This window comes from Sphaerulina musiva (genome assembly GCF_000320565.1).
Source record: "Sphaerulina musiva SO2202 unplaced genomic scaffold SEPMUscaffold_7, whole genome shotgun sequence".
NCBI lineage: Eukaryota > Fungi > Ascomycota > Dothideomycetes > Mycosphaerellales > Mycosphaerellaceae > Sphaerulina > Sphaerulina musiva.
The window spans coordinates 1,485,187-1,510,967 of NW_016017389.1; the positions used below are offsets into that span (position 1 = coordinate 1,485,187).

At 52.3% G+C, this 25,781-nt stretch overlaps 9 protein-coding genes across 9 annotated transcripts; 4 read left to right on the forward strand and 5 right to left on the reverse strand.

Annotated features, from left to right (window-relative positions):
- Nucleotides 1-36: 36 nt before the first annotated feature.
- Nucleotides 37-2,358, reverse strand: SEPMUDRAFT_150389 (cysteine proteinase). Its single transcript, XM_016906140.1, has one exon. The coding sequence runs from the start codon at nucleotides 2,163-2,165 to the stop codon at nucleotides 264-266; it is 1,902 nt and encodes a 633-aa protein (XP_016759581.1). The 5' UTR covers nucleotides 2,166-2,358; the 3' UTR covers nucleotides 37-263.
- A 165-nt stretch (nucleotides 2,359-2,523) lies between these two features.
- On the forward strand, nucleotides 2,524-3,779 carry SEPMUDRAFT_150390 (uncharacterized protein; the record flags this gene model as incomplete). Its single annotated transcript, XM_016906141.1, has 2 exons — nucleotides 2,524-2,717; nucleotides 2,773-3,779. Coding segments are annotated over 2 exons (901 nt in total), but the record flags the coding sequence as incomplete, so codon positions are not given.
- Nucleotides 3,780-4,146: 367 nt separating this feature from the next.
- SEPMUDRAFT_150391 (uncharacterized protein) lies at nucleotides 4,147-5,515 on the forward strand. Its single transcript, XM_016906142.1, has 2 exons — nucleotides 4,147-4,718; nucleotides 4,844-5,515. The coding sequence occupies exon 1, from the start codon at nucleotides 4,306-4,308 to the stop codon at nucleotides 4,708-4,710; it is 405 nt and encodes a 134-aa protein (XP_016759583.1). The 5' UTR covers nucleotides 4,147-4,305; the 3' UTR covers nucleotides 4,711-4,718; nucleotides 4,844-5,515.
- Nucleotides 5,516-5,875: 360 nt separating this feature from the next.
- SEPMUDRAFT_23731 (timeless-domain-containing protein) lies at nucleotides 5,876-9,577 on the reverse strand (the record flags this gene model as incomplete). The annotated part of the gene is made up of 1 exon (XM_016908376.1): nucleotides 5,876-9,577. A coding segment is annotated over one exon (3,702 nt), but the record flags the coding sequence as incomplete, so codon positions are not given.
- Nucleotides 9,578-9,829: 252 nt separating this feature from the next.
- Nucleotides 9,830-12,946, forward strand: SEPMUDRAFT_150392 (3HCDH_N-domain-containing protein). Its single transcript, XM_016906143.1, has 5 exons — nucleotides 9,830-10,047; nucleotides 10,112-10,125; nucleotides 10,234-10,590; nucleotides 10,760-12,430; nucleotides 12,521-12,946. Exons 1-4 carry the CDS (start codon nucleotides 9,879-9,881, stop codon nucleotides 11,231-11,233), a joined length of 1,014 nt encoding a protein of 337 aa, XP_016759585.1. The 5' UTR covers nucleotides 9,830-9,878; the 3' UTR covers nucleotides 11,234-12,430; nucleotides 12,521-12,946.
- SEPMUDRAFT_109532 (uncharacterized protein) lies at nucleotides 11,892-12,855 on the forward strand (the record flags this gene model as incomplete). Its single annotated transcript, XM_016900785.1, has 2 exons — nucleotides 11,892-12,430; nucleotides 12,783-12,855. 2 exons carry the CDS (start codon nucleotides 11,892-11,894, stop codon nucleotides 12,853-12,855), a joined length of 612 nt encoding a protein of 203 aa, XP_016759586.1.
- Nucleotides 12,947-13,026: 80 nt separating the features above from the next.
- Nucleotides 13,027-14,402, reverse strand: SEPMUDRAFT_150393 (uncharacterized protein). Its single transcript, XM_016906144.1, has one exon. It carries the CDS (start codon nucleotides 14,113-14,115, stop codon nucleotides 13,093-13,095), a length of 1,023 nt encoding a protein of 340 aa, XP_016759587.1. The 5' UTR covers nucleotides 14,116-14,402; the 3' UTR covers nucleotides 13,027-13,092.
- Nucleotides 14,403-17,320: 2,918 nt separating this feature from the next.
- Nucleotides 17,321-19,595, reverse strand: SEPMUDRAFT_150394 (hydroxylase). Its single transcript, XM_016906145.1, has 3 exons — nucleotides 19,135-19,595; nucleotides 18,180-19,078; nucleotides 17,321-18,121 (listed from the first exon to the last, which is right to left on the reverse strand). Exons 2-3 carry the CDS (start codon nucleotides 19,070-19,072, stop codon nucleotides 17,467-17,469), a joined length of 1,548 nt encoding a protein of 515 aa, XP_016759588.1. The 5' UTR covers nucleotides 19,073-19,078; nucleotides 19,135-19,595; the 3' UTR covers nucleotides 17,321-17,466.
- A 557-nt stretch (nucleotides 19,596-20,152) lies between these two features.
- SEPMUDRAFT_150395 (multidrug resistance-like protein) lies at nucleotides 20,153-24,830 on the reverse strand. Its single transcript, XM_016906146.1, has one exon. It carries the CDS (start codon nucleotides 24,222-24,224, stop codon nucleotides 20,274-20,276), a length of 3,951 nt encoding a protein of 1,316 aa, XP_016759589.1. The 5' UTR covers nucleotides 24,225-24,830; the 3' UTR covers nucleotides 20,153-20,273.
- Between the last annotated feature and the right edge of the window lie 951 nt (nucleotides 24,831-25,781).

Sequence of the window (25,781 nt, forward strand, 5' to 3'; positions counted from 1 at the left end):
AAAACTAGAACAAAAACAAAAAACATCAACGACGTACGGTATGGTATGGTATGGTATATACACTGCCCAAAGTCAAAAGACAAAACTTCAACCAGACCACATCTCCAAGAAGAAGACAAACTTGCTTCCGCCCGTCTATACCGTACACAAGAATAGAAAAAATCTCCACGCCCGAAAGATGCGCCATGACGCCTCGCTTGGAAAAAGAAAAGCACAAAACCACCATCATCTTCATCTTCATATTCGTCCCATCGCATCGCATCTCAAGCCTCCGTTCGAACCATTTCATAAAACAATAAATAGACTTCTTTCTGCATCCCCAACACCTCACTAGTTTTACTCTCTTTAATCTTGTCGTCGCTGATTCTCCACCAGCGATCACTACTCGCAGCAGCAGTCTTCTTCGCCGTTTTGCGCTGCACTGCACCTCGAAAATTGCGGAAACTACCGGATCGTCGAGGAGAGGTCGTTTCGTCTGCCTTGGAAGTATCGCCAAGATTACTCGTAGACGGTGGTGTGGGGAGTCCAGGTGCGGGAATGGAGTCGAAAGGGACAGAAGCATTGGTAGATTTCCTCTTGTCTGACGAGGGAACGATGGTCGAGAGTGACGAGGAGGACGGCGTGCTCAGGAACTGTGAGTCCGCGCTGCTCACTGTGCTGTCACGGGGAAAGTCCGCTGTGCTGGCACTCAGTCGCGGACTATTGACTGTACTGGGAGCTGGAGAAGCCGCGATACTATACACGCCTTGTCTTCCAAGCGTCGTGGGCGTCGAGAAAGGTTGAGGGAGGACTTGTCGTCTGAACGATTCGTAATGTCCGCTGTTGTGACCGCCCTTATGCGTGACCACCCCGAGTAGACGATACTGTTTCCTATCGAGAAGACCTCCCAGGGGTAAGCTTTCCGGGAAGGAGACTTTGGCCATGTTCTTCGAGCTCGTGGCAGAAGGGTCCCAGACTGATCGAGACAGGTGAACTGACAAGATCTTGGGAAATTCGGAAAGGCGTGTATGGCGGGCGATTTTTCGTTTCGGTGCTGTTGATACATCTGGTAATTTGACATCGCTGGGCGGCTTTTCTGGATCTTCATCCAAGGCTTGCTGCAGTTTCATGTTGTCGTCTTCAAGCTTGGCGCGGTCTTCAGGAGAGAGATCAGACCTCGCGAGGATTCTATCGTTGATCGATATTGCATGAGTGAGACGGCAGCATTCACACTTGAAGTCGTCGATATGTTCGACCTTGAACATGCCATCGAAGCATTCGCTGAGCGTCGTTGACGTCTGCTCATGCGGGACATTCAAGGTCAGCGTCAGGAAAGTCGATATGGATGGCTTCGGCTTGAAGTGGCAGTGCGAGCATTCGACTTGGGATTCCAGCTTGCCTTGGAGTGGGAATATGTTTTCGTCCTTGTCCGAGTCCGATTCTTCGGGTACTGTTTGCAGGACTGAATTAAATTGGTCGGTATTGACCTTCTCCATCTTGCTGTCCCTCGGTCTCAACGCTCCTGCCTCTCCTTCTTCAGTATTCGCGGCATCCTCTGCAGGTGGCTCAACGGTGATGTATGACTGCGCCTCAGTTTGCCGTATCCTCCTTCTCGCTCTCCTCCCAGCATAATACTCCTCTGCAATCCTCTCCACCACGACCTGTAAGAATTCTTGTGCATCTTGCTGGGACCTGCTGATTCTCGTCCTGAAGCTGGTCTCCACACATCGAATGAAGCCCTGCGCGCTGATGGTCTTCTTATAGATGGGCCTCTCATTCAGCGCATCCAGCACATCTTTCAACCCCGCCGTAACCAGTCCTTGCTGCAATCCCGCAAGCTGCCACTCCGGCGTCTTCTTCGCTCCCTCTCCCCTCTTCGCCTGCTCTTCGAACACTGCAGTCAGATCCTCGTACACAGCTGGTCCATCCAATGCCCTTCTGTGTACTTCCCGGATGAGAAAAGCTCGCAAATCAGGCAGTCCAGCCAATGCCTGCAGGACAGAATTGATAAAGCAGTCATTCGCCGGGTTGACCAGTCCGACTACACCTTTCTTTCGACTGCTCTTTGTGCTGCTCGCATCGTCGCTGTCGAGGAAGAAGGTCGGCCCGAAGACATAGACCAGCGTGATTGCAGCAAGAGAAGCACCAGCTGCATATGTTGCGATGGTAAGAGGCCTGTCGGGCATCCTTCGTCCTTCCAAGGCGCCTGTGCCGGCGAAGGCTATGAGGGTTTTCTCGCGTTGACTATAGTCCGAGGTTGGGTTTTTGCGAGAGGAGGGTGTTGGAGGTGTCGTCGTCGTGGTGGTGGTGAGAAGGAGCGGAGAAACTGCTCCTCCATAGCGGAATGGGCTGTCGATGAGGTCCACTGTCCAATTCTACTGGCTGATGTTGCTGAGGAGTTGGAGCGGTGGGGTGAAGTTGAATCATTGCTAGGTAGCATTGAGCTTTCGGGTGGAGGAGGAAGAGTTTACATCCGAAGCTGTCTTTCTTTGTTCCCTTCTTTGCCAGTACAGCACTCATATACACACACACATACACCGACATCATGACTTTACCACTGCGAACACGCTCCATCCCCCAATGTTTGGCCTGTCTTCGCAGCTATGCCTGGGTGGATGCTGTTCCCACGCAGACGACAGGCCTGCGACAGCAGATTAGGGGCAAGAAGAAGATGCCAAAGCCCACGGGAGACATACCAGCTCGTCTGCGCAAGGACTTGCCTGGATTTGGGAAAAAAGGTCAATTGATGTACACTTTGTTTGTATACCAGACAGAGCTGATGGAAGCGAACAGGATCCATAGTGCCAATGGCTCGTGGTATGATGAGAAACCACTATTTTCCATCACGAACCGCCGACTACGTAACGATGTCCGAACTACGCATCCTCCGAGCCCAGAATATTCCCATTAAACGCGACTACGCATTCGGCAGGCGCGACTCGGATACTTCCTCTACAGCAGCCAGCGATGCAGCATCTCTCTCCGGGCCAGAAGCCACAGAGGAGTACACGCGAAAGGCTCCGGAAGTGGAGCGCTTGACAGGCGCACGTAGCATTGAACTCCTGGAGATTTTCGTGCCGCATCGCATGGATTTTTACAGACAGCCAATCGTTGAAGAAGCACCAAAAAAGGAAGAATCAGAAGCTGCGCAGCCGAAGAAGGAAGAGAGGAGACAGCAGAGAACGGCATCAAGTGCTGCAGCAGATTTATTGGCTGCGCGTACACAAAAGCCGCAGACGAAGGCTCAACCGAAGATGACTGGTGCCATTTATGGTTCTGTCTCGCAGCATGATGTGCTAGTCGCTGTAAGAGCGAGCATTGCGACAAACGATGAGGCTGCAAGAGTCATTGTGAGTGAACAGGATGTGGTCTTTACAGATGAGAAGGCGCGGGCAGAGAACAAGATCAAGGAGCTGGGAGACTGGGAGGTGGAGATCAAGGTCAGAGGGGAGGAGAATGGTGTGAAGAGGATCGTGAGGGTTGTGCCGCAGGAGGCGTAGACGAGAAGATGAAGAGAGAAGATGAGCGGCCGATGCAGGCAGATTATGCTGTGCTATGGACATACGAGGTCGCTGCGTAACGCTCTCACTTGCGCGCGCGCGCGCGCGTACGCCACACCAAAGATGTGCTGCAGAACTTTGTGCTGCCGTCTGGACGAAAGCGTTGAAGATATGAGAGAGAGAGAGAGAGAACAAACAAGGATGAATCTTGTGCAGCAGCATACGGTATACCTGTATCAACAATGCAGACGACGCAGACTGATCTCAAAAGCCAAGATTCCTCCTTGGTATACACCATAATCCGACCGCATTAAATCATTACACCATGGTCCATGCATGAGCCCCGCGGGATCACCTCCGAGACCCTAAAACCTTGGCGGCACTCGCGGCACAGGAGGCTGTGCCTTGTGCTCACATGCACAGTTGCATAGTTGCATACCTGGTACCTATACAAGCCCGATCAAGACCATGTGGCACAGCCTTAGTCGTCGTGGCCGTGGCCGTCAACTGACCTTCTTGGGCTAACACGACATGTATTGTACAATGCTACATGCGGGGTTCGTATACATGTATAGATATAACTTCCTCATCCTCCTTTTCCTCTCTCCCTCTCCCTCCTTCTTGGACTTTTCACTGTTTTTTTTTCTTTGGTATATACCACACAGCTCCTTTCTTCACCTTATTATATCTCAGCTGTGTTTGTTTGTTCATCTGTACCACCACCACCACCACCACAACCACAACCACAACCAACAACTCCAAAAAAGGAAACCAACTCCAGTGGCAACACCAAACACACCAAACACCAAAACACACCAAACCCACAATGTGCATCCTCATCCTCCGCTCCTGGCCCACCTGCGGCCACTCCAACATCACTTCCACAGACCAATGCATGACCGCCATGACCACACCCGGCATGACACCCCATCAATGCCACTACGCCACAATCCATCGATTCACATTTTCCATTTCCGGTCCGAATCACAATACTACTACTGCTACTACTGCTACTACTGCTACTACTGCTGCTGCTGCTGAGGATGCAGAAGATTGGCCCTGTCCAGTCTGTATAGAAGAGAATCGGAGATTGAGTTTGGACTTGTTGAGATTTGAACATGAACATGAAGGTGATAGTCATGGTCATGGGAAGCGGGTGGGGAGGAGGGAGAGGATGGGGAGTAAAAGTAGTAGTGGGAGGAGTAGTGAGGGAAGTCTTGGGAGGGGGTAAAAAAATTTGTATGTGATTATTTCTTGATGATGGGGTTCTCCCCCCCCCCCCTCTTCCTCCCTAGGGAGGGGGTAGTGGCGAGGGGATGTTTTGATGATAGTTGGTTGTGGAAGTGCTGACATTTGGGTGATAGAAATGGTGGGAATTCGTGCGTGAGGGATGAATTGGGAAGAAGAAAATGAATGAGCGTTACTGAGATGGTAGCAGCAGCAGCAGCAGCAACGGGAAATTTCCTGCTGCTCTGTTAGCAAAAGCCGCTGCCCAACAGGGCAATCCGGACTCTCAAGTTCGAACGTACCGGTCTAAAGAGACATCCAAGAGACACCTTGACGAGAACGAGATGAAGCACGCCACAGGGCTTTCTTACTCTGGACAGCTACTTCAAATTTGATACCTATCATTAGATGAACAGACCATCCGGAGCGTCCAAGGGGAGTAGCGTCGAGAAGGTCCCTCTACTCTAAAAGACCGCAGCATGAAAGACCATTGAGCTTTCTTCCCCAAAGAAAGGAGGTCAACCATACAGGCGATTTGAGCATTGCGGACTTTTTTTATGTAGCTTTCATCCCCATTTTCTGAAGACGGACTCGCGTATTAGCGACTTGGAGTATGGAGGATATATGAACGGTAAAATTGACCTCGGGCAGATCAGGTCGTAAGTACCGAACATAAGCCTGTTTGTCGCTTTTTTTTTAAACAGGGAGCAAGCGAGCGGGTAGATCGAATGGAAATGAAAGATAACATAGAAGAAATCAATCAAACAGTATCGAATATCAGAGCTACTGTTATGAAAACCCAAGAAAGGTACAATATAACCAAAAATTCTCCTCTTTTCCACACCTCTTCAACTCGTCCCTCAACTTATCCTTTTGAATATATATAAACCACAATCGATAACTCGACTTCCGCACTATACTTTAAGTATATATATTTAATAAAGGGAGAGATGTAGGAAGAGGGATCGAGTATTTGAATTTTTGTAGAGAAGATCTTTCAGGATTGTATGTCCTAATGTCCAAGTATGTTACCTATACACATACGTACACAATCTTTGAAAAAAGAAGGGAGAGCTAAGGCGCTGATAAGGACGAGGAATGGAGGCAGACATCTTCAATAAACAAGAATTTGCAAATTCCCCTTACTTAGGTATGCATTATTCATCGTCGTCGTCATCACTATCATCAATAATGAATCCAGCTCGCATCTTCCTACGATTCACAAACGCTACAGGCTTCATCGCAGGTACGGCATCCTCCTCCTCATCATCACTTTCTACGATCCTCGTTTTCGACTGGTTGACAGAGACCTCCTTCAGGGGCGCGCCAGCATTGGTATCAGCGTCTTCTTCCATGTCCGAGGGCAGAGGCGAGGAATCGTCGTGATCTGACAACTCGATTGGCGAGGACTTTCGCGCTGTACGGCGTGTAGGTGGAGGTTCGTCGTCGTCGTCATTTGCGCTAGAGTCGACTTCAATAGGGGAAGACTTCCTTGAGTATTGCTTTGGCGCGGAGATTCCATCTTCTTCGTCATCTGCGCTGCTTTCTTCATCTCCGGCGTCGAGCATGATTTGGTCTTCGTTCCCATCGCTGCCTGCGTTATTCTTCTTCCTCTTTCTTGTCGTCTTCTTGGCTGGTGTCGCCGTTTTCTTCTTCTTCGCAGCGGTCTTGGTTGACGATGCTGGTTTCCCCTTCGTCTTCGTCTTCTTCTTCTTTGCCCCATTCCCATCACTATCATCCCCATCACTATCACCTCCATCGATCTGCTTCAACAACGCGTTACGAATGACACCCGCCGTCTTATTCCGTCTCTCCTCTTCCAATCTGAAGAACTCTGCATCAGCTTCAGCATCACTCTCATCATCCGACTCGGTGATGAAAAGCTTCGACTTGATCTTCGCATTCTTCTCCTTCTCCTTCTCGTCTCTTGCTCTTCTCCTCTCTTCGATTTCCTCCTCGCTCCTCTCGACTCCTGTGCTTTCTCTCTTCCTTCTCTTCCTGGAATTAGCTTCCCCATCTTTGCGTTTACGTTTTTCTCTGAGATTAGGCGGGAACATTCCCTCGTCAATGTCACCTCCACTACCACTGGCGTTGGTGTCAGAGTCGTTGTCATCAAAAGTAGCCCCTCGCCGTGCAGCAGCTTTGGAGCGAACGAGATCTGCTGCGGTTTTGTCGTTGTCGAAATTTGGGGGTTCAAATTCAGCTTTCTTGATCTGGTTCAGGGCGTCGGTCAGATGAGAGGCAGAAAGCTCAGAGGGAATGATCCAGTCCGCCTCGGCATCATCGGCAAGCCCAAGTCGCTGGAAGCCGATGGTGCTCAGCAGGAGTCGAAGATGTTTGTCCTTGAATAGCGCAGTCTTGCGCTCCTCATTCTCAGGAGACAGAAAGATGGTGGGCGCAGGAAGGGGTTCAGGGGCATCTGCTGCTGCTTCTGCTCGATCTTCTAAGCTGACCAGGCCCATGCGAGCTGCTTGGTCGTCTTCCCAAGACTGTCGTTCTTCCGCAGAGGTTTGCAGTTGCTTTTTGACCCAGTCCAGCTCACCAGCTTTCGCCTGCTCTATCAGGAGAGACACCGCCACAGCAATGCGCTGTTCCTGCGCGACAGATGGCTTGATTTCAAGCTCGGCAGGCGGACGTGGTGCCCGCTTCTCCACAACCTTGTCATAGCCATTTTGCAGATAGAACATCGTGTTGGGTATCTTGCTGAACAACATCTCCACGACACAAGCTTCCCGCCAGCCGTCGCCTGTGGTGTCTCTCTCCATCCACTTGATGCATCGACGGAAGACTTGCTGCACGAGCTGCTCCCAGTCCTTGTATCCATCCATTGCTGGATCGAGACCTTCCGGACCTTTGATCAGCTTGTGAAGAAGCGCCAGAATGTCAACACGGAAGAGCAGGACGGTCTGCTCGTGCTTGAACGCCAGCCGATAGAGGTAGCGATGTGCCCGTTTCAGCTGAACAGGAGTGAGATCACGATAATAGTGGATCAGCGAGATGAATGTGTTGACGCATGGCTGCGACAGAAACTTGGCTGAGAACTTTGCAAAGTCGAATTTTCTTTCCGTCACAGCTCGTGCGACCTCTCGAGCATCCTCTGCGGCGTTTTCAGCGTCTTCGCCACCATCACCGTCAGGCTGTTCTTGCTTCTTCTTCTTTCTCGCCCGCCGCTTGGATCGGATCTGCATGTCCACATTCTGCTTGCTGTACCGCTCCAGCATTCGTATAAACACATGCACACATTCCGTGACAGCGTCAAGATAGGCGAAGCCTTGATGAGAGTAACCCCGGAGTACTTGCACGATCCTGTCCTGTGTTGACTCCTCGTAAAAGATGCGGTTTTGGATGTTCTCGGCGATCTCTTGATCTTCCTCGTCTTTGCTCTCCGCCATGCTTTGTACAGTGAGCAAGATCTGGGTGAAGCAGAGCAGTGTGGCTTGCAGATCCTGCCATTCTTTGTCGTCAAATGCCGTCTGCATTCTCCTATTCACAAGCACAAACGTTTCTTGGTCGAGTACGGCGGCGATGTATGCGAAAGTATTATCTTGTGGATTGACCTGCGTAGGTCGATCTGCATGCCATGCTCCCTCTCTTCGCGACTGATCTCGACGTGCTGCTTCCGCGTTGAGGAACCAGGATATCAAATAAAAGTACTGCCTGTGATGAATTTTGAGCACTCGCTCCGCTTCTCGCCCAATCGCCTTTCGCAGCATTGAGAAGAGAGGGTTGAATGAGGAATCTAAAAAGTCTTCGACGAAGGCGCGCAGATGTCTGCGGGCATTGTCCGACAAGTCCACGCGCATGCCAAACTCCGAGTTCTCGTCAAACTCTTGGGCCAGTTTTCCCCGGTATAATGGTTTGTTCCACTTCTTGCTTGCGTCCATCTGTCTCAGGGTATCGGCCTCATTCTTCATGCTCTTCTGTCCCGTTACAGTCGACAACTTCTCATTATCTCTCTTCACCCAGATCATGGTGCCAAACCTATTGTGCCTGGTTGGAGCGTTCCTTTTATAGCTATCCAGCATCGCCTTTTCCTTTTGCAGCAAGTTCTTCAGCTCCGTAGATTCCTCGGTGTTGACCTGCTCCTTCTCCATGAATAGCTTCCTCCCGTCCACACCTTTCAGCAGATGGAACAGCACCTCCAACATGATGACATCCTGCTCTTGAAAGTCCTCTCCCATGCCCGAGCCTATTGTGAGCAGTACCTGGAAGATGCCCTGGTCGTGAAAAGTGTCGATGGTGGCAGAGCGGCTGATGTCGTTCTCGTCGCCTTGCGAAGGCAGATGTTGCGGTTGTGAGATCATCACAATGTTACGAAAGAAGTACATCATGATCTTGATGATGCCCTCGTCTCTCTTGCTCCTCTCACGCCTCCCGGTGGCCATTGCTGGGAGAGCGGTCTTCACGACGGTCCTCAGAATCTTGGCGCGCTCAAAGTGCAGCACGGCTCGTTTGTATGACACCTGCGCCAATTGCAGGTACGGCACATGTCGATGGTGGTTGACAGTCGCTTTCTCGCTGTCCAGCTCCAGAGGCCAGGTCAAGGGCACCAGCAGTTCCAGACAGGCCAGCGCCAACTTGGCCTTGTGCTTGCTCTCCTGCGCATCATCGTCGGCCCACAGCGACAAAATCTCCAGCAAGTCTCCCTGGACCAGGTTGGCTTCTGCGAGCACACGCTTCACATCGTGTCGGTCGGTCTTCTCGTCGTAGAGTCGGAGCCATCGCTGCAAGTCCTTGAGCACGGCAACGGCATCGTCTCCGACGCTGTAGCTGTCGTCGTAGTTGGACCGACCACCGACAGCATTGACGAGGGAAGTGACATAGGCGCGCACTTCAACGTCGACCGTCGTGCTCTTCTCGAAGGGGTCCATGGTGGCAGAGATGGACTTGCATACAGCTGCCTACCTGACCTTAGGTGCTGTAGCATGAACTTGGGGAAGCCATGAGGCGACGCGTCTCCATCTGGACGCGTTCGTGACGCGCTAAGTTAGCGAGAGGTTGTCTTGGCATCGGCTACTGATCCCTGTTCATTCGGCATTACGCTGTATTAAGCCGAGCTTGAACTCAAGACTGTGTACACTGGATTGGCCTACAACTACAGCCTGCCCATCACTCCTCGACTCTCTTTTCCTCTCCTCTCCCTTCCTCTCCCACGCCCCGCAAGCACCGCACATGATCATGATGCTCGCTCAACGCCTTCCTGTTGCTCCCCACGCCTGGCACCGCTTCATGGCGCCGACATGTTCCCGCGTGCGCTGCTTCTCGGGGACATCAGCCGCCCTGAGCACGGGTACGGGTAGTTCGACAGAGGCCGCCACAGTCAATCGACTGGGTGTCGTAGGCACGTTCATCTCATCGCTGCGCACGCCTCGTCGTCCCTGCTAACTCATCTGTTATCCCCCCAGGCGCGGGACAGATGGTATGCTCGTTACCTCCCTCGTCCTCCCCCCCTCCCTCCCCCCTCGGCCCTCGCCCGCCTATCACCGGCTTGCTAAAGCAGCTGACTGATGTGCAGTCGCGTCCCTAGGGCTTGGGCATTGCCCTCGTAGCTGCCCGCGCTGCTCAAGTGCCCGTCACTCTCGTTGACACCTCGCAAGCCTCCTTGGACAAGGGGCTCGCCTTTGCCGACAAGTTGCTCGCCAAAGATGTCTCCAAGCAGAAGATCTCGCGCGAGGATGCCGATGCGGTGCGCGGCCGCATCACTGCCACCACCAAAATGGACACGCTGAGCAACGTCGACATGGTCATTGAAGCGGTGCCTGAGGTGGTCCAGCTCAAGACGAGCATCTTTGCCGAGCTCGCTGCGACCTGTCCCGCCCATGCCATTCTGGCCACTAATACCTCTTCTATATCGATTACCAGAATTGCTGCCGCCACTACCAAGGTATGCCCCCCGTCAGTGCACCCACCCTTGCGTATGCAGTCGAGCTTTCGCCTACCTTATCAGATCAACCTGCATCCGCCGCTTTCCCTGCACACGCCGCACTACCTCCTACATCCTCCTGCTGCTGCACAGTCATACCAATTCGCTCGATTCTGACTCGTTCACACAGGACCCAACCGATCTCAGTGCCTCTTCTCGCGTCATCTCAACCCACTTCATGAACCCTGTCCCCGTCCAAAAGGGCGTCGAGATTATCTCCGGCCTCCAAACCTCTCCCTCCACCCTCGCTACTGCCTTGGAATTCTGCCGCCGTATGGGCAAAGTTCCCTCCACCTCTGCCGACTCCCCGGGCTTTCTCGCCAACCGTATTCTCATGCCCTACATCAATGAGGCCATTATCTGTCTAGAGACTGGCGTGGGCGATGAAGCCGGAATCGATAGTATCATGAAGAACGGGACCAATGTCCCTATGGGCCCGTTACAGTTGGCAGACTTCATTGGATTGGATACGTGCCTGAGTATCATGGAGGTTCTACACAAGGAGCTGGGTGACAGCAAGTATCGACCTGCAGTCAGACTGCGGCTGATGGTTGATGCAGGCTGGCTAGGGAAGAAGAGCGGCAAGGGCTTTTACACGTACTAGGCGAAGAAGCCGAGCGGTTTGGTGCAGTGCAGCCCGGCAGCAGAAGGGGCGGAGAGGGTGACGTAGATGATGAAAGAGAGCGTGAAACGTCGAGGGGCAGATCGTGTTGTGCTCCCTGACGGACGACGAGGGAGATGAAAATGGACGAATGAAAGAGCTTGGAAATCGTCTGACACAGCTTCTATACGTGCATCTCCGCACATGCAACATGCGCCTTAAACGCCTTTCCCACGACGTGCAGAAAGTGGGTGCGGTACTATCCGGGACCTATTCTTCCACAGCACCAACCCAGTCTCCCCCGTCTCATCCCACACTTGTCCACCACTCACACTGCAACGCGGATCCAGCTTGCTCTGCCACGGAATTCGTATCCATGACTTCAATCCAACATAGGTACTCTCACTCACCCTTCACATCATCATTCATGTGTGTACCCTGCACGCTATGGCCCGATGGCGTGAGCTTGGCCCTCTCGGATTCCTGTAATGGCTCCATCAGATGACATGGTACGCGTCAGCCGCCATATCACTCCCACATTAATCCTCTTGCCGAAGGAACACATCCTTCGAACACATCTTCGACCCCCCCAAAAAAAGCAAGTACAGTACCGAATTGTCAAGCAAGACCGCAAGCAGTAGCAGCAGCAGCAGCAGCAGAAATGTCATCTCTCTTCAGCTGTTGGGGTGCACTGAGCCACTGCATTCTTCCCCAAGACATGCACAATCACCATGATAGTATCAACGAGTCTTCTGCCCTTTTGTACAACCACCACCACTACAACAACAATAACAAGAAGAAGAGATCATCCTCCTCCTCCGTTCCCCTACCCCACTTCTCCTCGGACGAACCAGAAAAGAATCATCCTCCTTACCCTCTTCCCACCAGACCTACGCAAAAGAAAGAAGGTTGGTGGTGTATCGAAGTTCAGCAAAAGGAGAGAGGGGAGGAGGTATTGGAGAATGACGATGATGACGATGATGCTGATGGCGGCGAGAGAAGAAGAAGGAGAAGAGAGGAGAAGATGAAGACGAAGATTAAAATGAAAATCAAAGAGAAGGAGAAGAACAAGAACAAGAAGGTCAAGGTGAAAAAGGCGTGTGATGATTCTCCTTCACCGCTGCAGTTACTACATGTACCTTCTTCTTCTCCGGTGTTGTGGCCAGGAGGGAGAAGTTTGGAATTGGGTGAGATTTCGAGGTATGTAACTCTTTTTTTTTTCTTTTTTCTTTTGGACTTGAGAGATGAGATGAAATGAGATGAGCTAATGGGAAAATGTATTTATTATAGGGTGATGATGATGGGGAGTCGGTAGATTTTTTTTGACGGGGAGGTTTGTCTCAACTTTGAAATGGGGTTTTGGGGATTGATGATGATGACGATGATGATGACAATGATGACAATGATGACAATGATGATGATGAGAAGGATGATTTGGAAGTTCTGACAGGTGAATTCGAAAGTTCCTCGTTGTTTGGGTTACAGGTACATGTATCGGCAACCTGAGGTTTGTCATTTTTGATAAAGTAGTCGATGTGGCTGGCCCGTCTAGCATGGAAGTCAAGTACCTCCTAGGTATTGCGGAACAACAAGAATGGAAAGGAGAAAGAACAAGGCTGCTATAACATGAAAATAAATCGCTGGTCGTCTTCATCTGCCTTTCTTTTCTTTCTGCATAGAACAGCTCACATGATGTATGGAGGAAAAGAAGCAAAATACTTATTCCACACACACGTACGCACACACATAAACGCCTATAACGCCATCGCTTCGTTCATGTACTGACCTAGCCCCCCCTTTCCCCCGCAACACTCCTCTGGCAAACAGAAAAAAAAAGTCTGTAAACGACAACACCTGGGTCGTCACAGCATGGCAAACTCGGCTCCCTCGCACGGCCACGTCGCATCATCATGCGTAGCCACTGTAATAGTAGTAGTAGTCATCACCTCATTCCCATCTCCGTTCCCACCACCATAAAACCCCCCTCGAGGAATCTCCTCTTCGAAAAACTCCTCAAACCGCTCACTACTCTGCCCAACAGCCCCCATCCCTCCTCTACTCCTCCCCCTCCCCCTCTTCTTCTTCTTCTGCAGCAGCAGCATCTCCTCCTCCTCCTGCTTCGCAGCAACATCACAATCCCTCTGTCTCTGCGCCAACAATTTCATATAATACGTCCCATCGACAGCATGTTTGACAGGGCGCACAGCCGCAGATTTCCAATCGACATCAAAGCCTGTCAAGCTGGCTTCTTTGACGTAGATTTTTTGCATCATGTCGCCGAGCGTGTTGACGCCTTCGCACAGTTCGTCGTGGTCGTGCGCGTCTTCGAACCAGAACATTACGTCGCCTTTGCCTGTGCTGGGCGGTGGTTGGGTGAGGAGCATGCGTTGCCAGCTGGGGATGAAGGTCATGGTGTTGGTGTTAGTGTAGTTGTTGTTAGTGTTGTTGTTGGTGTTGTGGGGGTGGTCGTGGTTGTTGTTGTTGTTGTTGTTGTTGCTATTGCTATTGCTATTGCTATTGCTACCACTTCTCTTGGCGGGGTCGGCAAAGGCGACATTGCGCAGTTTCCATTCTCGGGTGGTGTCGAAGAGGAGGTCATTGAGAATGACAATATGTTCGAGGAATTGCTTGCTGCGGTGAGAAGTGGCGTCGAGGATGTTATATCGTTCCGATTTGGCAGCGTCGAGGAGGCCCAATTCGAGGATTTCGTCAAAGGTGTTGGTGGGGAGGAGGAAGAGCTTCTTTTGCAGCATTTTGCTGTGGCGGATAATGTAGTGCCATCTCCGGTCGACACGTTGCGAAAGCAGTAGCGTGCGCGTGTCGAGGTTGAGGAGGATGAGTTCGAGCAGTTCTCCCGTGTCCAGGGTTGCAGTGGCGGCTGCCATGGTTGGTTTTGGTTGGTTTATTATTTTGGGGGCGGGTGGCCCAGTCCCGGTCTGATCAGACACCGCCGACTTGTTTGGCCGTGAGCAGAATACTGCGCCGGGCGGAGCCTCAGCGCGGAGTGCCGGTTACTGTGATGACGCCCGTGCGGTGTAGAACATCCGTGCAGGTGGTGTAGCAGTCGAATATCGGAAAATCTCTTCTCGTCATGCCCCCGCTATCCTTGGCAAGGCATTCCACAACAGAACACAAACGAGAGGACAGCCAGGCACCAGAGGAGTAGGAGGATGAGGAGGAGAAGGCGAAGGAGAAGGAAGAGGAGCAGGTGGAAGAGGAGAGGTGGTCGGCGTGATTTGCGTGGGCGTGCATCACCGACTTACCTGAATTAGTACGAGGAGGTACTTCCGAAGAAAGTGCTTATAATTATATTAGCGACGACGCGCGATGGTGGGCTGTTTTTGCTGCGGTATAGTGGATTCAGCCTATGATAACCTCGGTATTGGCCATGACCACGCTACAGAGCATGCACACGAACATGGATGCAGGATGCCACCACGGCCAGGCCTGCAAGCCACGCTGACTGCTCTGTGGGCGTGGATGTGGTTGGTATGAAATGCACATGTGCAGCAGTAGTGTCAGGAGGATGATGTGGTTGTTGTCGTTTGGTGGCTAGATTGGCTGCGAGCTGACAGGCTGACGGCTTGCAAAAAAATAAAATAAAAAATAAAAACCCCCCTCCCACCACACCCCCACGACGAAAGGATCATGCTATGGCTCTAGCTTTGCGGACCGCCTCCACTCTCTGCAAGGAGGAGGGAGGGCTGATGGATGGAAAAAGGAGTCCGAGGTGGGCGACCCGCGTGAAGTGAATATGTCGTCTCCATTGCTGCAGTCAAGGGCAAATGAAGAATGCTTGCCACTACACCCAGGCCAATGCATGGATAAGGTGAGGGTCGTCGACGTGTCGTCGCCGCACCTCCATCTCGCGGTGGCTGGAGATCGAAGCACCATCGTACAAGTTCCAAGTGAAAAGCAGCAGGCTGTCTGTCCTCAGCTGACTCTCGGCTGCCAACAGACCAGGAATAAGTCCTCATCAACCTTCACCTTCTTCCACTTCCTCGCTCGCAGAGAGGATGCGATAGGCCTGTGAGTACGAGAGACTTGATTTGTCCCTGCTCTCGAGTCAATGATGATACGACCTAGTACTTGAATGCCTTGAACTTTACACGAGAGCACTGTATAGAATGTATAAACACAAGAGCGATCCTAAGTCGATACCTCTGGATAGTTGGAGGCACAGAGACCGGTAGGCCGTCTAGCTTATACAAGAACATGGACTTTGACCCTCGGAGAGTGTACGACCATGAACATGCACCAAATATCGATTGTCCAGCAATGAAGTGTACCTTAGGATCCAATGATCCATAGCTCGATGCCGAGATTCTCTCACCAAGCCAGGCTAGGGAGAAACATCGCGCTCGGGCCTCACCAGGACTTCAGTTGAGCACATATCAGACTAGAGCTACTAAAACAAGAATCCCAGATAATGTTCTGTCCTTATAAGGAGGAATGCAGAGAGAGAATGGAGTCGAGCATGGCCGAATTTTAGCATTGTTGGTATCGAAGCTGCCAACATAACCTTGTCGGAAGCAAAAACACATCTTCAAGTGCCCGGTCTTGCACTCTCACTCCGATGGCGTCCCCAATAAGTTTCTGGAACACTGCATCCCCCAAGAGCTGAGCGTAGAAATTCCGCCTCGCCACCTCTTCTTCTTCTTCTTCTTCTTCCTCTAGCCTCGGGGATGAAATACTCTTCAGCAGCAGCCCTCACCAAACCATCGCGATCCTCAAGCCGACGGGAACCCTTCAAAGTCACTTACAGCCAAGACGAAGTCCACTCCCAACCAAGACGAAGTCCACTCCCAATCAAGAAAGAATGCACACTCCCAATTCCTCTGATTCCCGCACCCTCCCGCTTCAAAAACCAAAAGCAAAAGCAAAACCACACAAAAAAAAAAAAAAAAAAAAAAAAAAAAAAAAAGTAGCAAGTAGCATTCTCGATCTCCATCCATCCTCCTTCCCCTCCCTCCCTCCCTCCTCATCGGGCATCAGCACAGAGTATACATGTATAAGGTAATCTGTACCTCTCTATTCCAAAAAATAAAAAGCCCACCTCATAATGCAATTCACACACACAGACACACAACCAAAAGAAAATTCAACGGAACATCTACCTAATCCAGCGACGAAACCCGACCGTGGCTGTGCCCATCATCGTCGTCGTCGTCGTCGTCTTCACTCGTTCAGTTTAAAAAACCACCACTACTGGACCGGACGAGCAGTAGTGTCAAGCAGTAGTCCCAAATACTATCCAACCGGACATTAAAACAATCCGTAGGTACGTACCAAGAAAATTCACCTGCCTTACACAGTACATACATACATTACTTCGCCATCTTATCAATCAGATTATCAGATACAAAAAGACCGGACCGGACGGAACGGAAAGCGGAAAGGAAAGCGGAAAGCAGAAAGGAAGGACGGACGGATCTAGCCCTTGGAGCGGCAATTCCGCCGAACTCCGCTTGTATACCTACCTTATGTAACGTAGGTACCTTATAGGTATATACATAAAAATGGACGGGTAAGGTAAGGTAGGTATAAGTATGTATTACCTCTTAGTAGTTAGGAGGTAGTAGTTAGGAGGTAGTAGTTAGTAGTTAGTAGTCACATATCCCTCCCCGTCCTTGTCAGGTATGTAGGGCCGCGTCAGTCACATCAGATCATTGCAATTAAGTACGGTATATAATCAGGTATGCACATGCATGTACCTTCTAGGTAGTAGGTACAGTAACCAAGCTTCTTCTCCAAGCTTTTTATTCTCCTAGAAGGCATCGTTTTTTTTCCTTTTCTCCCACTTCCCGTTCTTCTTCTTCTTCTTTCATGTTCCGAGGAGGGATGGTTAAGCGAAGATGCATGTTGTATATACGTACTGTACCTGATGCATATGTACGGATGCACATACCCGAACCGGATAATTTTTTTACGTACGTACTTACGTACTATACTCGTATTTGCAGTCTGCAGGAGGAATTTGGTGTGTAAGTGAATGTATGTGTGTGTGCGAGTGTGTGTAAGAGAGAGAAAGCGAGAAACCGAAAAAGTGCACAAGACATGTGTGTATCAGGTATGCACAAGTACATGTACCTAGATTGTAAATTCAATTTCCCAGTATTTCTTTCCTCCTGCCCCCTTGAACACAACACAAGACTAAAAGATAGGTAGATAGATGATATCCCACCCGCGCTTCAATTTAAAAAAAAAGAGGAAAAAAAGAATCCATCATCCCTCAATCACTCAACCACCTTCCCACCCAACACCAAACTCTCCATCTGCTTCTCATTCGCACTCGGCGAATACCCAAAAATATTCTCCACCATCTCCCCACCTCTTACCGCCAAAATTGACAGCAACGTATCCGACAATCCATGGGTATTCTCATTGCAACCCTGTAGCCAAATTCCCGCATCGGATTCCACCGCATCGGGTGCAAACTCCACTGCGTACTCGCGCTTCACATTCCAGTCGGTGGCTCCTGGGGGCATGAGATGTTGCACGCCGTGGAGCATATCTTTGTATGCGTCACGACGGTAGCCGCTGGCAACGATGAGGAGGTCGACAGGTAGAGTTTCGGTAGAGGAGGGTTTGTCACGGTGGTAGAGGCCTGCGTTGTTTTGGATTTGGAGTTCGAGGCCTGCGGGCTTGCCGTCGACGGTGATGTCTCGGATGCCGGTGACTTCGCGGTGGTTCATGATGCGCTGCGGCCATTGTTCTTCGGGAAGGTTTTGGATTTGGTAGGTGTATTGTTCCGCGTAGATTTCTTCGAGGAGTTCGATACGGACGACGCCATAGTTGGTGGCTTTGTCTTGGGCGATTCCTTTGGCACGGGTCTCCGGGTCTTGGCCGTAGACGTCGTCGACGCGCTCGGGGTTGAAGACTTCGTTGACGCTAGAAGACTGGTCAGTGGGCTATTCGCTTGTGTGGGGGACCGAGGGGATATACTCACAATGGCGAGTCATCACTGGGCTTGAGTGCAGCACCTCGGATTAGAAGTACTGATTGTGCACCTGGGAATCGGGTTGGAATGTCGTGCCAGCACTCAGCAGCGCTCTGGCCTCCGCCAATGACAGCCACTCGCTTGGGATGCGATCCTTCAGGGAACATCTTGTTGACATGCGTGGCATACTGAGAGGAATGGATGATTCTGGGATGGTGTTGTGGAAGAGTGTCTGGAATCCGGGGTCGTCCACCTGCGGCGATGACAACATTCTTGGCCTTGAGAGTCTGTCGCGCACCCGTTTCGCTGTTGTTGGAGTGGACGTTGAAGTACTCCACGGCACCAGTTTTGGGGTTCTTGGGCCCGGCAGTCACGCTCTCGACATTCTGACTGTAGTCGACCACGTTGTTGAAGTGCTCTGCACACCACCGCATATAGTCCTCATACTCGACGCGTTGTGGCAAGAATGTGTTCAGGTTGGTGAATGCAACCAATCTGTCCTTGGCGTGAAGGTAGTTCAAGAAGGTGAACTCACTGCGAGGATTTCGCAGCGTGGCCATATCCTTCAAGAATGTGATTTGCATCTTGGCTCCAGGAAGGAGCATACCGGCGTGCCATGCGAACTTGTGCTGCTTTTCCAGGAATCGAACTCTGGGTGCTCGAGTGGCAAGTCTGGTATTGTTCAATTCCAGGCTGTCGTGAAGAGCCACGGCAATGGCGAGCGAAGCAGGGCCGAATCCGCAGCAGACCAGGTCTTGGACCTCATCGTTGTCGAATCGCTGGAGATTGGATCTTCTGTCGCCACGAACAGGGCAGGCAATCTCGTCGGGCGAAGTGATTGCTGTCGAGGTGTAGGATAGTGTCGATGACGACATGTCCGACATAGCGTGAGGCGCCATCATGTAATTCTGATATGTGTCAGATGTTTCCCAAGGAGGAATGAATTGAACAGGAAGGAATATACCAGATGCTAGAAGTGCACAGTGCGGGCGTGTTCTCTTGTAGATGGACGTGGACAAACAAATCGGATGCCCAGGTCGTTTGCCAGGGAGGCGAATTCAGGGCCAAGGGGGTGGTGCAGAGTAGGTAGTCGAGTGTGCCCACGGGGAGGCAGATGGAGAGGGGAGATGACTGGAGGTGAAGTGGGAGGTCTGGTAACAGTGGGACTGGAAGTCGGTGGCGTAATCACGAATAGTGAAATAGTACGAAAGGGCGATGGACCACACGAACAGCAGTCAGGTACATGTAGTAGTTAGTAGTAGCACTAGTACCTCCTCAGTCGTCGTACTCGTCGTCGGCGGAGGAGGAGGAAATGGATAGGAATCTAATCAGATCAATCAGCCATCTCATCCTGCCCTTCCACTAGTGGTTGCAATTCATTTTGTCTTCCGCCACCACAAGGAAGGCTCATCATGGACAATTTTTCCCTCCCGCTGTGATGTGACGTTGCAGGCTTCTCTCTAGCGCGTCATGCACAGGAGAGGTACATGCACAAGGGAGCCACCCGCTGAGACCCTAGTCCCGAGCTCATCCTGGTCAAGTGCGGTCTGCTTTGACTCCTCGGCGCGTTATCTGATCCGAGATACCCTGACCGAGCCCAGATCCCCCACCCATGCATGAGTGCATGTGGTCCGCCGTCGATCTGACCTGCAAGCCCATCCCCACCGCCGAGCTGGTGTGCTCCGAAGTCATCTGCTAAACGCCCCCCCGGCCCGTGGCAGCGACTGGCCACGCTTACACGCACGGCTACGCGCACGTGCACCAAACAACACGATCCAATACACACGCACGGCCGCGTGCACGTATACGACAGTGCCACTGGAATTAACCCAGCAGATCGTAGACGTCAAGCTATACAACAGACTTGATCAGCGGGGGAGGAATGGCTGACATCTCCGTGGATCAGATATGATAAGATCAATATATCGCTTTTACCAGACCATATGCCCCCGAGCTACTCCCTACGTATGCACCGCCAAAAAGCCCCCAACGCCAGTGCTAAGCCCGCAATTCATGTTCCCGTAACGCGACACACCAGGCTCATACATCCTATCATCTCGCCAAACACTTGCCAATGTGATGGTGTACGCGGATGGATGCAGCTCACGTCAGAGATTGTGCCTTGGCCATCGTAGCGTACAGGCCGGCCTCTTGCATGAGCTCGGCATGAGTGCCCCGCGCAACGCATTTCCCTCCGTCAAACACGAAAATCTGGTCTGCGTGCTGAATCGATGCCAGGCGGTGTGCTACGATGATTGTCGTACGACCCTTGGCTGCTTCATTCAACGATTCTTGCACGTGCGCCTCGCTATGCGCATCCAGTGCCGAAGTCGGCTCGTCGAGAAGCAGCACTTCCGGGTTGCGTACTAGTGCGCGTGCAATGGCCAGTCGCTGCTTCTGCCCTCCACTCAACTTCGAAGCGCTGCTGGAGCCACACTCGGTGTTGTAACCTTCTGGTAGACTGGTAATGAAATCATGCAGACCACACTTTTTGCAAGCCGCTTGGACATCATCCTCCGTCACAGGCATGCCAGGCGGCGCGCCGAGCTTGACGTTGTACGATATGGACCCCGAGAAAAGATCGGGGTCCTGGCTGACGAGCCCCATGTGACTGCGAAGGAGCCTGACGTCCAATTCGCGTACGTCGCGGCCATCGTAGAATAAGGAACCTTCGGTAACATCGTAGAAACGCTCAATCAGAGCCATTGCGGATGACTTACCCGCTCCCGACGGCCCACAGAAGGCGACTGTCTGTCCAGGAGCGATGCTCAAGCTGATATTGCGCAGAGAAGCCTTCGAAGAGTTGGGGTATAGTAAGGTGACATCCTTGAATTCCACTTTCGGTTTGACCTCATCGAGATTGGATGATTTGCCGAGGTCACTGCTGACTAACGACGAAGTAGTAGAACCTGATTTCGTCTCTAGCGAGTCCGGTCGAATCTGAGACTGCATGATGGTGGGCTGGGCATCTAAGAGAGTGAAGATGCTTCGTGACGCCGTCTTGGCTCGTGCAATCTCAGGACTGAGACTGAAGAATTGTCCAGCCGACTGTGCGGAAAAGAGGAGCGCCGGCAAGACAATAAAGAAGTCGGTAGTGGTGTACATGCCATTGCGGACTTGCTTCGATCCCCACCAGTATGCCAATGCGTACACAAAGTATGTGATGGAGAAGCAGAATGCGAGCAAGGTATTGGCGTAATACACAAAGCGGCGAAGCTTCTGGAAAGGCGCACGCAGTGCTTTTTGGTAGTCATCAATCAGATGCTGTTCGAGGCATAGCGCAGTGACCGCGCGCCTATTTCGACACGCCTCTGCTGCCAACGCGGTGGCATTGGTGTAAGCTTCGCGATGCTGTGTTTCCGATTCTGTCAGCAGGCGCAATCGTGCCCATCCCGCGACTAACATGATGGGCACAGCTGCGAGCAGGACGACGGAGACTTTCCATGCCACGATCATGGACAGGATAATACCACCGATGACGGATGTAAAGATCGTGAAGATGGCACCAAGGGCTACACCGCCGAGTGCAGAAAGATCGCCGGGATCTTTGGTGAACTTGGACATCAGCTGTTGCACGGAGTGTCCGGATTCAGAGAACCACGCAACGTCCAGTTGCAGCAATGTGTGCAACAGCCTGGTCTGTACTCGGCCCGTGATCTTGCTCGATATCATACCGAAGACGGTGCCGCTGGTAAGGTACGAAGCCAATGCGACCAGAGCGAGAACGAAGAAGATGAGGCAGAAGAAATCCGCACGAGAATAGTAGTTGGGGTTCGAGGTGCCATCATTGAGCAGTGTGATCAAATGACCAAACACTAGGGCTTGGCCGAGTAAGATACCGCCACTGACAGTGCTCGCAAACAGTCCTACGACAGCAAGCAAGCCTTCAGATTTCGCGATGCTGCCAATCCTCTTTGCAATCGTCCAGAGTCCAAGCTGGGCGGGCGAATCTGCAGCATCTGGCTGTTTCCCATGTGTGCTGGGGCGTGGCGCCAGGCTCACGGTTGACGACTTGGTTGGTGAAGCCTCCAGGGCAAGCTTCTCTTCATCTGCCGTTCCGTTGACATCGTCGAATGTCGTGTTCTGCGCATTGAGGAGTCCACGGAAGACAGAGTCCTCCTTCATCGCAAGCGCTCTTGGTGTGCCGTGTTCAACGACTTCTCCATCGCTGACGACTGCGACGAGGTCCGAGTCGAGAGTTGTCGACAAGCGATGAGCAATCATCATGACTGTCACTCCAGTTGCTGCGATTTTCTTGACGGCTTCCACGACAGCCACCTCGGAGCGTGCATCCAAGGCCGACGTTGGCTCATCCAGGATGAGCACAGAGGGACGCTTAATGAGCGCCCGGGCAAGACACACTCTCTGCCTTTGGCCCCCAGACAGCGCTGTCTCATTACCTAGTCGGGTATGCACGCCATTCGGCAATTGATGAAGGAAGTCTACGTTGGCATCTTTCAGCGCCTGGTCAAAACGTGCCTGCTTCTCATCCTCGCTGACATCTTGACCAAGCAAGCCGTAGCAGACATTATCGAACACCGTTCCTGAAAATAGGATGGAATCTTGGTCCAAGACCGCAATCCTGGACCGTAGGTATGTCGAGTCGATGGCCTTCACGTCATTCCCTCCGATGTCAATGCGGCCAGAGTAGTCGTAGATGCCCAGCAGCAATGCAACCAGAGTCGACTTGCCACCACCACTCGTACCCACCACGGATGTAAAGGTGCCTGCTTTGAGGTGCAAATTGAGACCTTTCAGGGTCTTCACAGTTGGTCGTGCGGGATATTGAAACTCGACGCCTTTGAACTCGATATCACAGCGTGCAAAGTCCGGCCGCAGCTCTGTTCTCCGGTATGTACCAGCACTGTAGGCAGTGCTGCCTTCGTCGATTAGGTCCTGGATGGTGCTCTTCGCAGAGGCTGCGCGAGCAAAAATCTCGAGAAATGGTGCAAATTGGCCCACTACGAAAGAAGCATCGAGGATCAGGAAGACCACGGCGTATACGGTACCGGCATACCCTCCAGAGGCCTCGCGACTGCCCAGGTAGAAGGCTAATGCGTTCGCCGAGTAGGCAATGAAGTACACCATTGCGGCTTGCAGGGCAGAGAGAGCAGCCTTCTTGAGGTTTGCGCGGGTCGCTTCATCGACATTCTGGGTATGCCTGCGACAGAGCTCTTCCACCATGTCGAACGCCTGCACAATTCGCACAGCGCCCAGTGCGCTCTCCACCACCTCGTTGGCTCGTTCATTCTTCTTTGTAACCGTTTTGCTGCACTTGGACACAGCTGGTGAAAGTACAACAAAGCTGATGGTGACTGCAGGGACCACGGATGCAAGCAATATGCCAGCGAGGCGAGCGTCGAGAATGAAGCCGACGATGAATGCAGCAACAAAGTATGATATGGCCTGTATGAATATGCCAACCTTCTCCGAACAACCCGCCTGGACGGTGTCCATCTTCTCCGTCAGCAACCCGTTGACATCGATGTCATGCGTATCCAGATATGCTTGGTCCAAGTGGAGTAGACATCGCAGCAGTTGCTGTCGTAACTTGAGACTGACGTTTTCTGCCGTCAGTCCAAAGCCGATGGTGTAGATGGTGGTCGCGCCGAAATATGCAATGGCGACTCCAATGAGCTGTATCAGCCGCTGAGTTAAGGCGTCAGGTTCCGGGGGGAAATTGTTGATGATTTTGCCAAAAATGTATCCTATGATGGGCAGGGGGACGCCAGCGGCAATGGCAAAGATGGCACTGCCGATAGCGATCGCCTTGTGGGTTTTGCTCTCGAGCGGGTCATACAGGTCGAGGTAGCTGTTCTTGAAGGGATTGGTGCCCAGCAACTGTCCAAAGACCTTCTTGGAGAGAGCAGTGACGGGCGTCCGCCATGTTGATACACGAGCGGCATCTAACGCTGGCACCTGTGGTTCGGGAAGAGGCTCCGAGGTGAAGACGGAGGTCGTCCGTTCCACGTCTGCTTCGGCCTGGAGTTGAGAAGGGTGCAATTCCAGTGATTCTCGAAGGGAGTGCTGTCTGCTGCCGTGAAGGGAAGTCATGACGGCCGCGAATGGACAGCCTTGCGACAGCCACTCAGGTGCAGTGGAGGAGGGCGTAAGGGAGTCAGGGCAAACTGGAAGGCACCATGGCACAGAGGGAAGTTGAGGAAGGAAGGTCACCGGAGATCCGCTTATCAGATCAAGGGATCTGCCCGTACCTTAGTGAAGACTGAGGTGGAAGGTGCGTAAGGGACCGAGTCCCTCCTAGGAGGTACTGTACCTCCTAGGTGCACGCCAATTCCTCCCGCTGGTAGGCGGAGACGGGGGAGTACCACCTGGGTGGCCACTGACCCGCATCATCAGGACGACGACGGCACGGCACTAGTGCATTCGGGCAGTGGAGACACACGACAACATGTGCCCAGCACCGTGCCACGCTGTCACCAGCCTTGGAGGCAGTGGTAGGCTCACATCGCCAGTCTTGTGGAAGCCCCAGAGTAGCCACAGCCGATGCGCACAGAGGAGGTACGTCGATGCCATGCCGTTACCGGCGACTACATGTATGTGACCATGCCACTAGGGGATATGGCGCCCGAATTCAAGGCCACCACCTCCAATCTTCTCTCTGTCTGCACTCTGCACCACATGCTGGGCAGCAGTGACCGCGCCATCGTTGGGAGGTACGTACGGTACGAGGTAGGATCCATTGCGGATACGCTTCTTCGATGATCTCAGGGCTGTCGACACGGCCTGCTTGCGCGTCCGAGCGAGTGGAGCAGGAGAGTGCATGTCGTGCAGTGCGTTGCAGATGGGCAAGTGGCGTACCTCCTATGAATTGGTACAGCACTAGGACCAGTTGCCTCGAGGGAGAATGTCACTTTTTTCATTTTCTGCCGATCCCGGGCCCTCCCGCCCCGCTGCCACGGAGGACAGCGCTGGCGTGTGCAAAGGGAAAAAGGCCCTCCGCTGTCTCACGTCTGTCGCCGTGTGAGTCTGTGTGTGCGTGGGCGCAACCGACTCGGACAGGAAGGTGGATGTCACTAGATGACACATTTCGTCATGTCCCGCGGGTCCTGGAGGTGGATCTTCCTTCCACTTTCTTTTGCGCTTGCGCTTGGCCACTATTAGCTTCTGGATCCTCCCAATAAGGTACGGATACTGTAGCGGCCGTTGTCGTTGCCACGCCCTGAGAGGTTGAAGACTTTGTGAAAGTGCGGTCCTTGGCTCGGCCATGGCCCATGTAGGCGGAGGGCTGGAGACAGAAGGCACTAGGAGGTACATGTACCAGATAGGTAGCGAGTAGTCTACCTAACGTTAATCGAAATGGTTAACTGTAAACTGTTATCAGATCATGCACCCACCATACGGTACGACCGGGTACATGTGGTAGAACTACGACTGTGATTCTCTTAGGATGGACGTCTTCTCCCAACTCCGTCTGCTGCATGTGCTCGCACGGACATACGGGCATGCACTGACACCCATGGATGCACGGGCATGCATCGGTTGTTGATGCATGATGATGATCTCGCTTGGCCCATGTGTATGTATTGCGTAAAGGAGAAAGAACTGGGTAGGTAAGCGCCGCCCTGGCCCTATGGAAGCGACCTCGGCCTT

Coding starts and splice junctions, on each gene's coding strand:
- SEPMUDRAFT_150389 (XM_016906140.1), bottom strand. CDS start 2,165: ATGCCCGACAGGCCTCTTACCATCGCAACATATGCAGCTGGTGCTTCT.
- SEPMUDRAFT_150391 (XM_016906142.1), top strand. CDS start 4,306: ATGTGCATCCTCATCCTCCGCTCCTGGCCCACCTGCGGCCACTCCAAC.
- SEPMUDRAFT_150392 (XM_016906143.1), top strand. CDS start 9,879: ATGATCATGATGCTCGCTCAACGCCTTCCTGTTGCTCCCCACGCCTGG. Junction 10,591..10,759: donor TTGCTGCCGCCACTACCAAG/GTATGCCCCCCG, acceptor TCGTTCACACAG/GACCCAACCGATCTCAGTGC.
- SEPMUDRAFT_150393 (XM_016906144.1), bottom strand. CDS start 14,115: ATGGCAGCCGCCACTGCAACCCTGGACACGGGAGAACTGCTCGAACTC.
- SEPMUDRAFT_150394 (XM_016906145.1), bottom strand. CDS start 19,072: ATGATGGCGCCTCACGCTATGTCGGACATGTCGTCATCGACACTATCC. Junction 18,122..18,179: donor CCCAGTGATGACTCGCCATT/GTGAGTATATCC, acceptor CCAGTCTTCTAG/CGTCAACGAAGTCTTCAACC.
- SEPMUDRAFT_150395 (XM_016906146.1), bottom strand. CDS start 24,224: ATGACTTCCCTTCACGGCAGCAGACAGCACTCCCTTCGAGAATCACTG.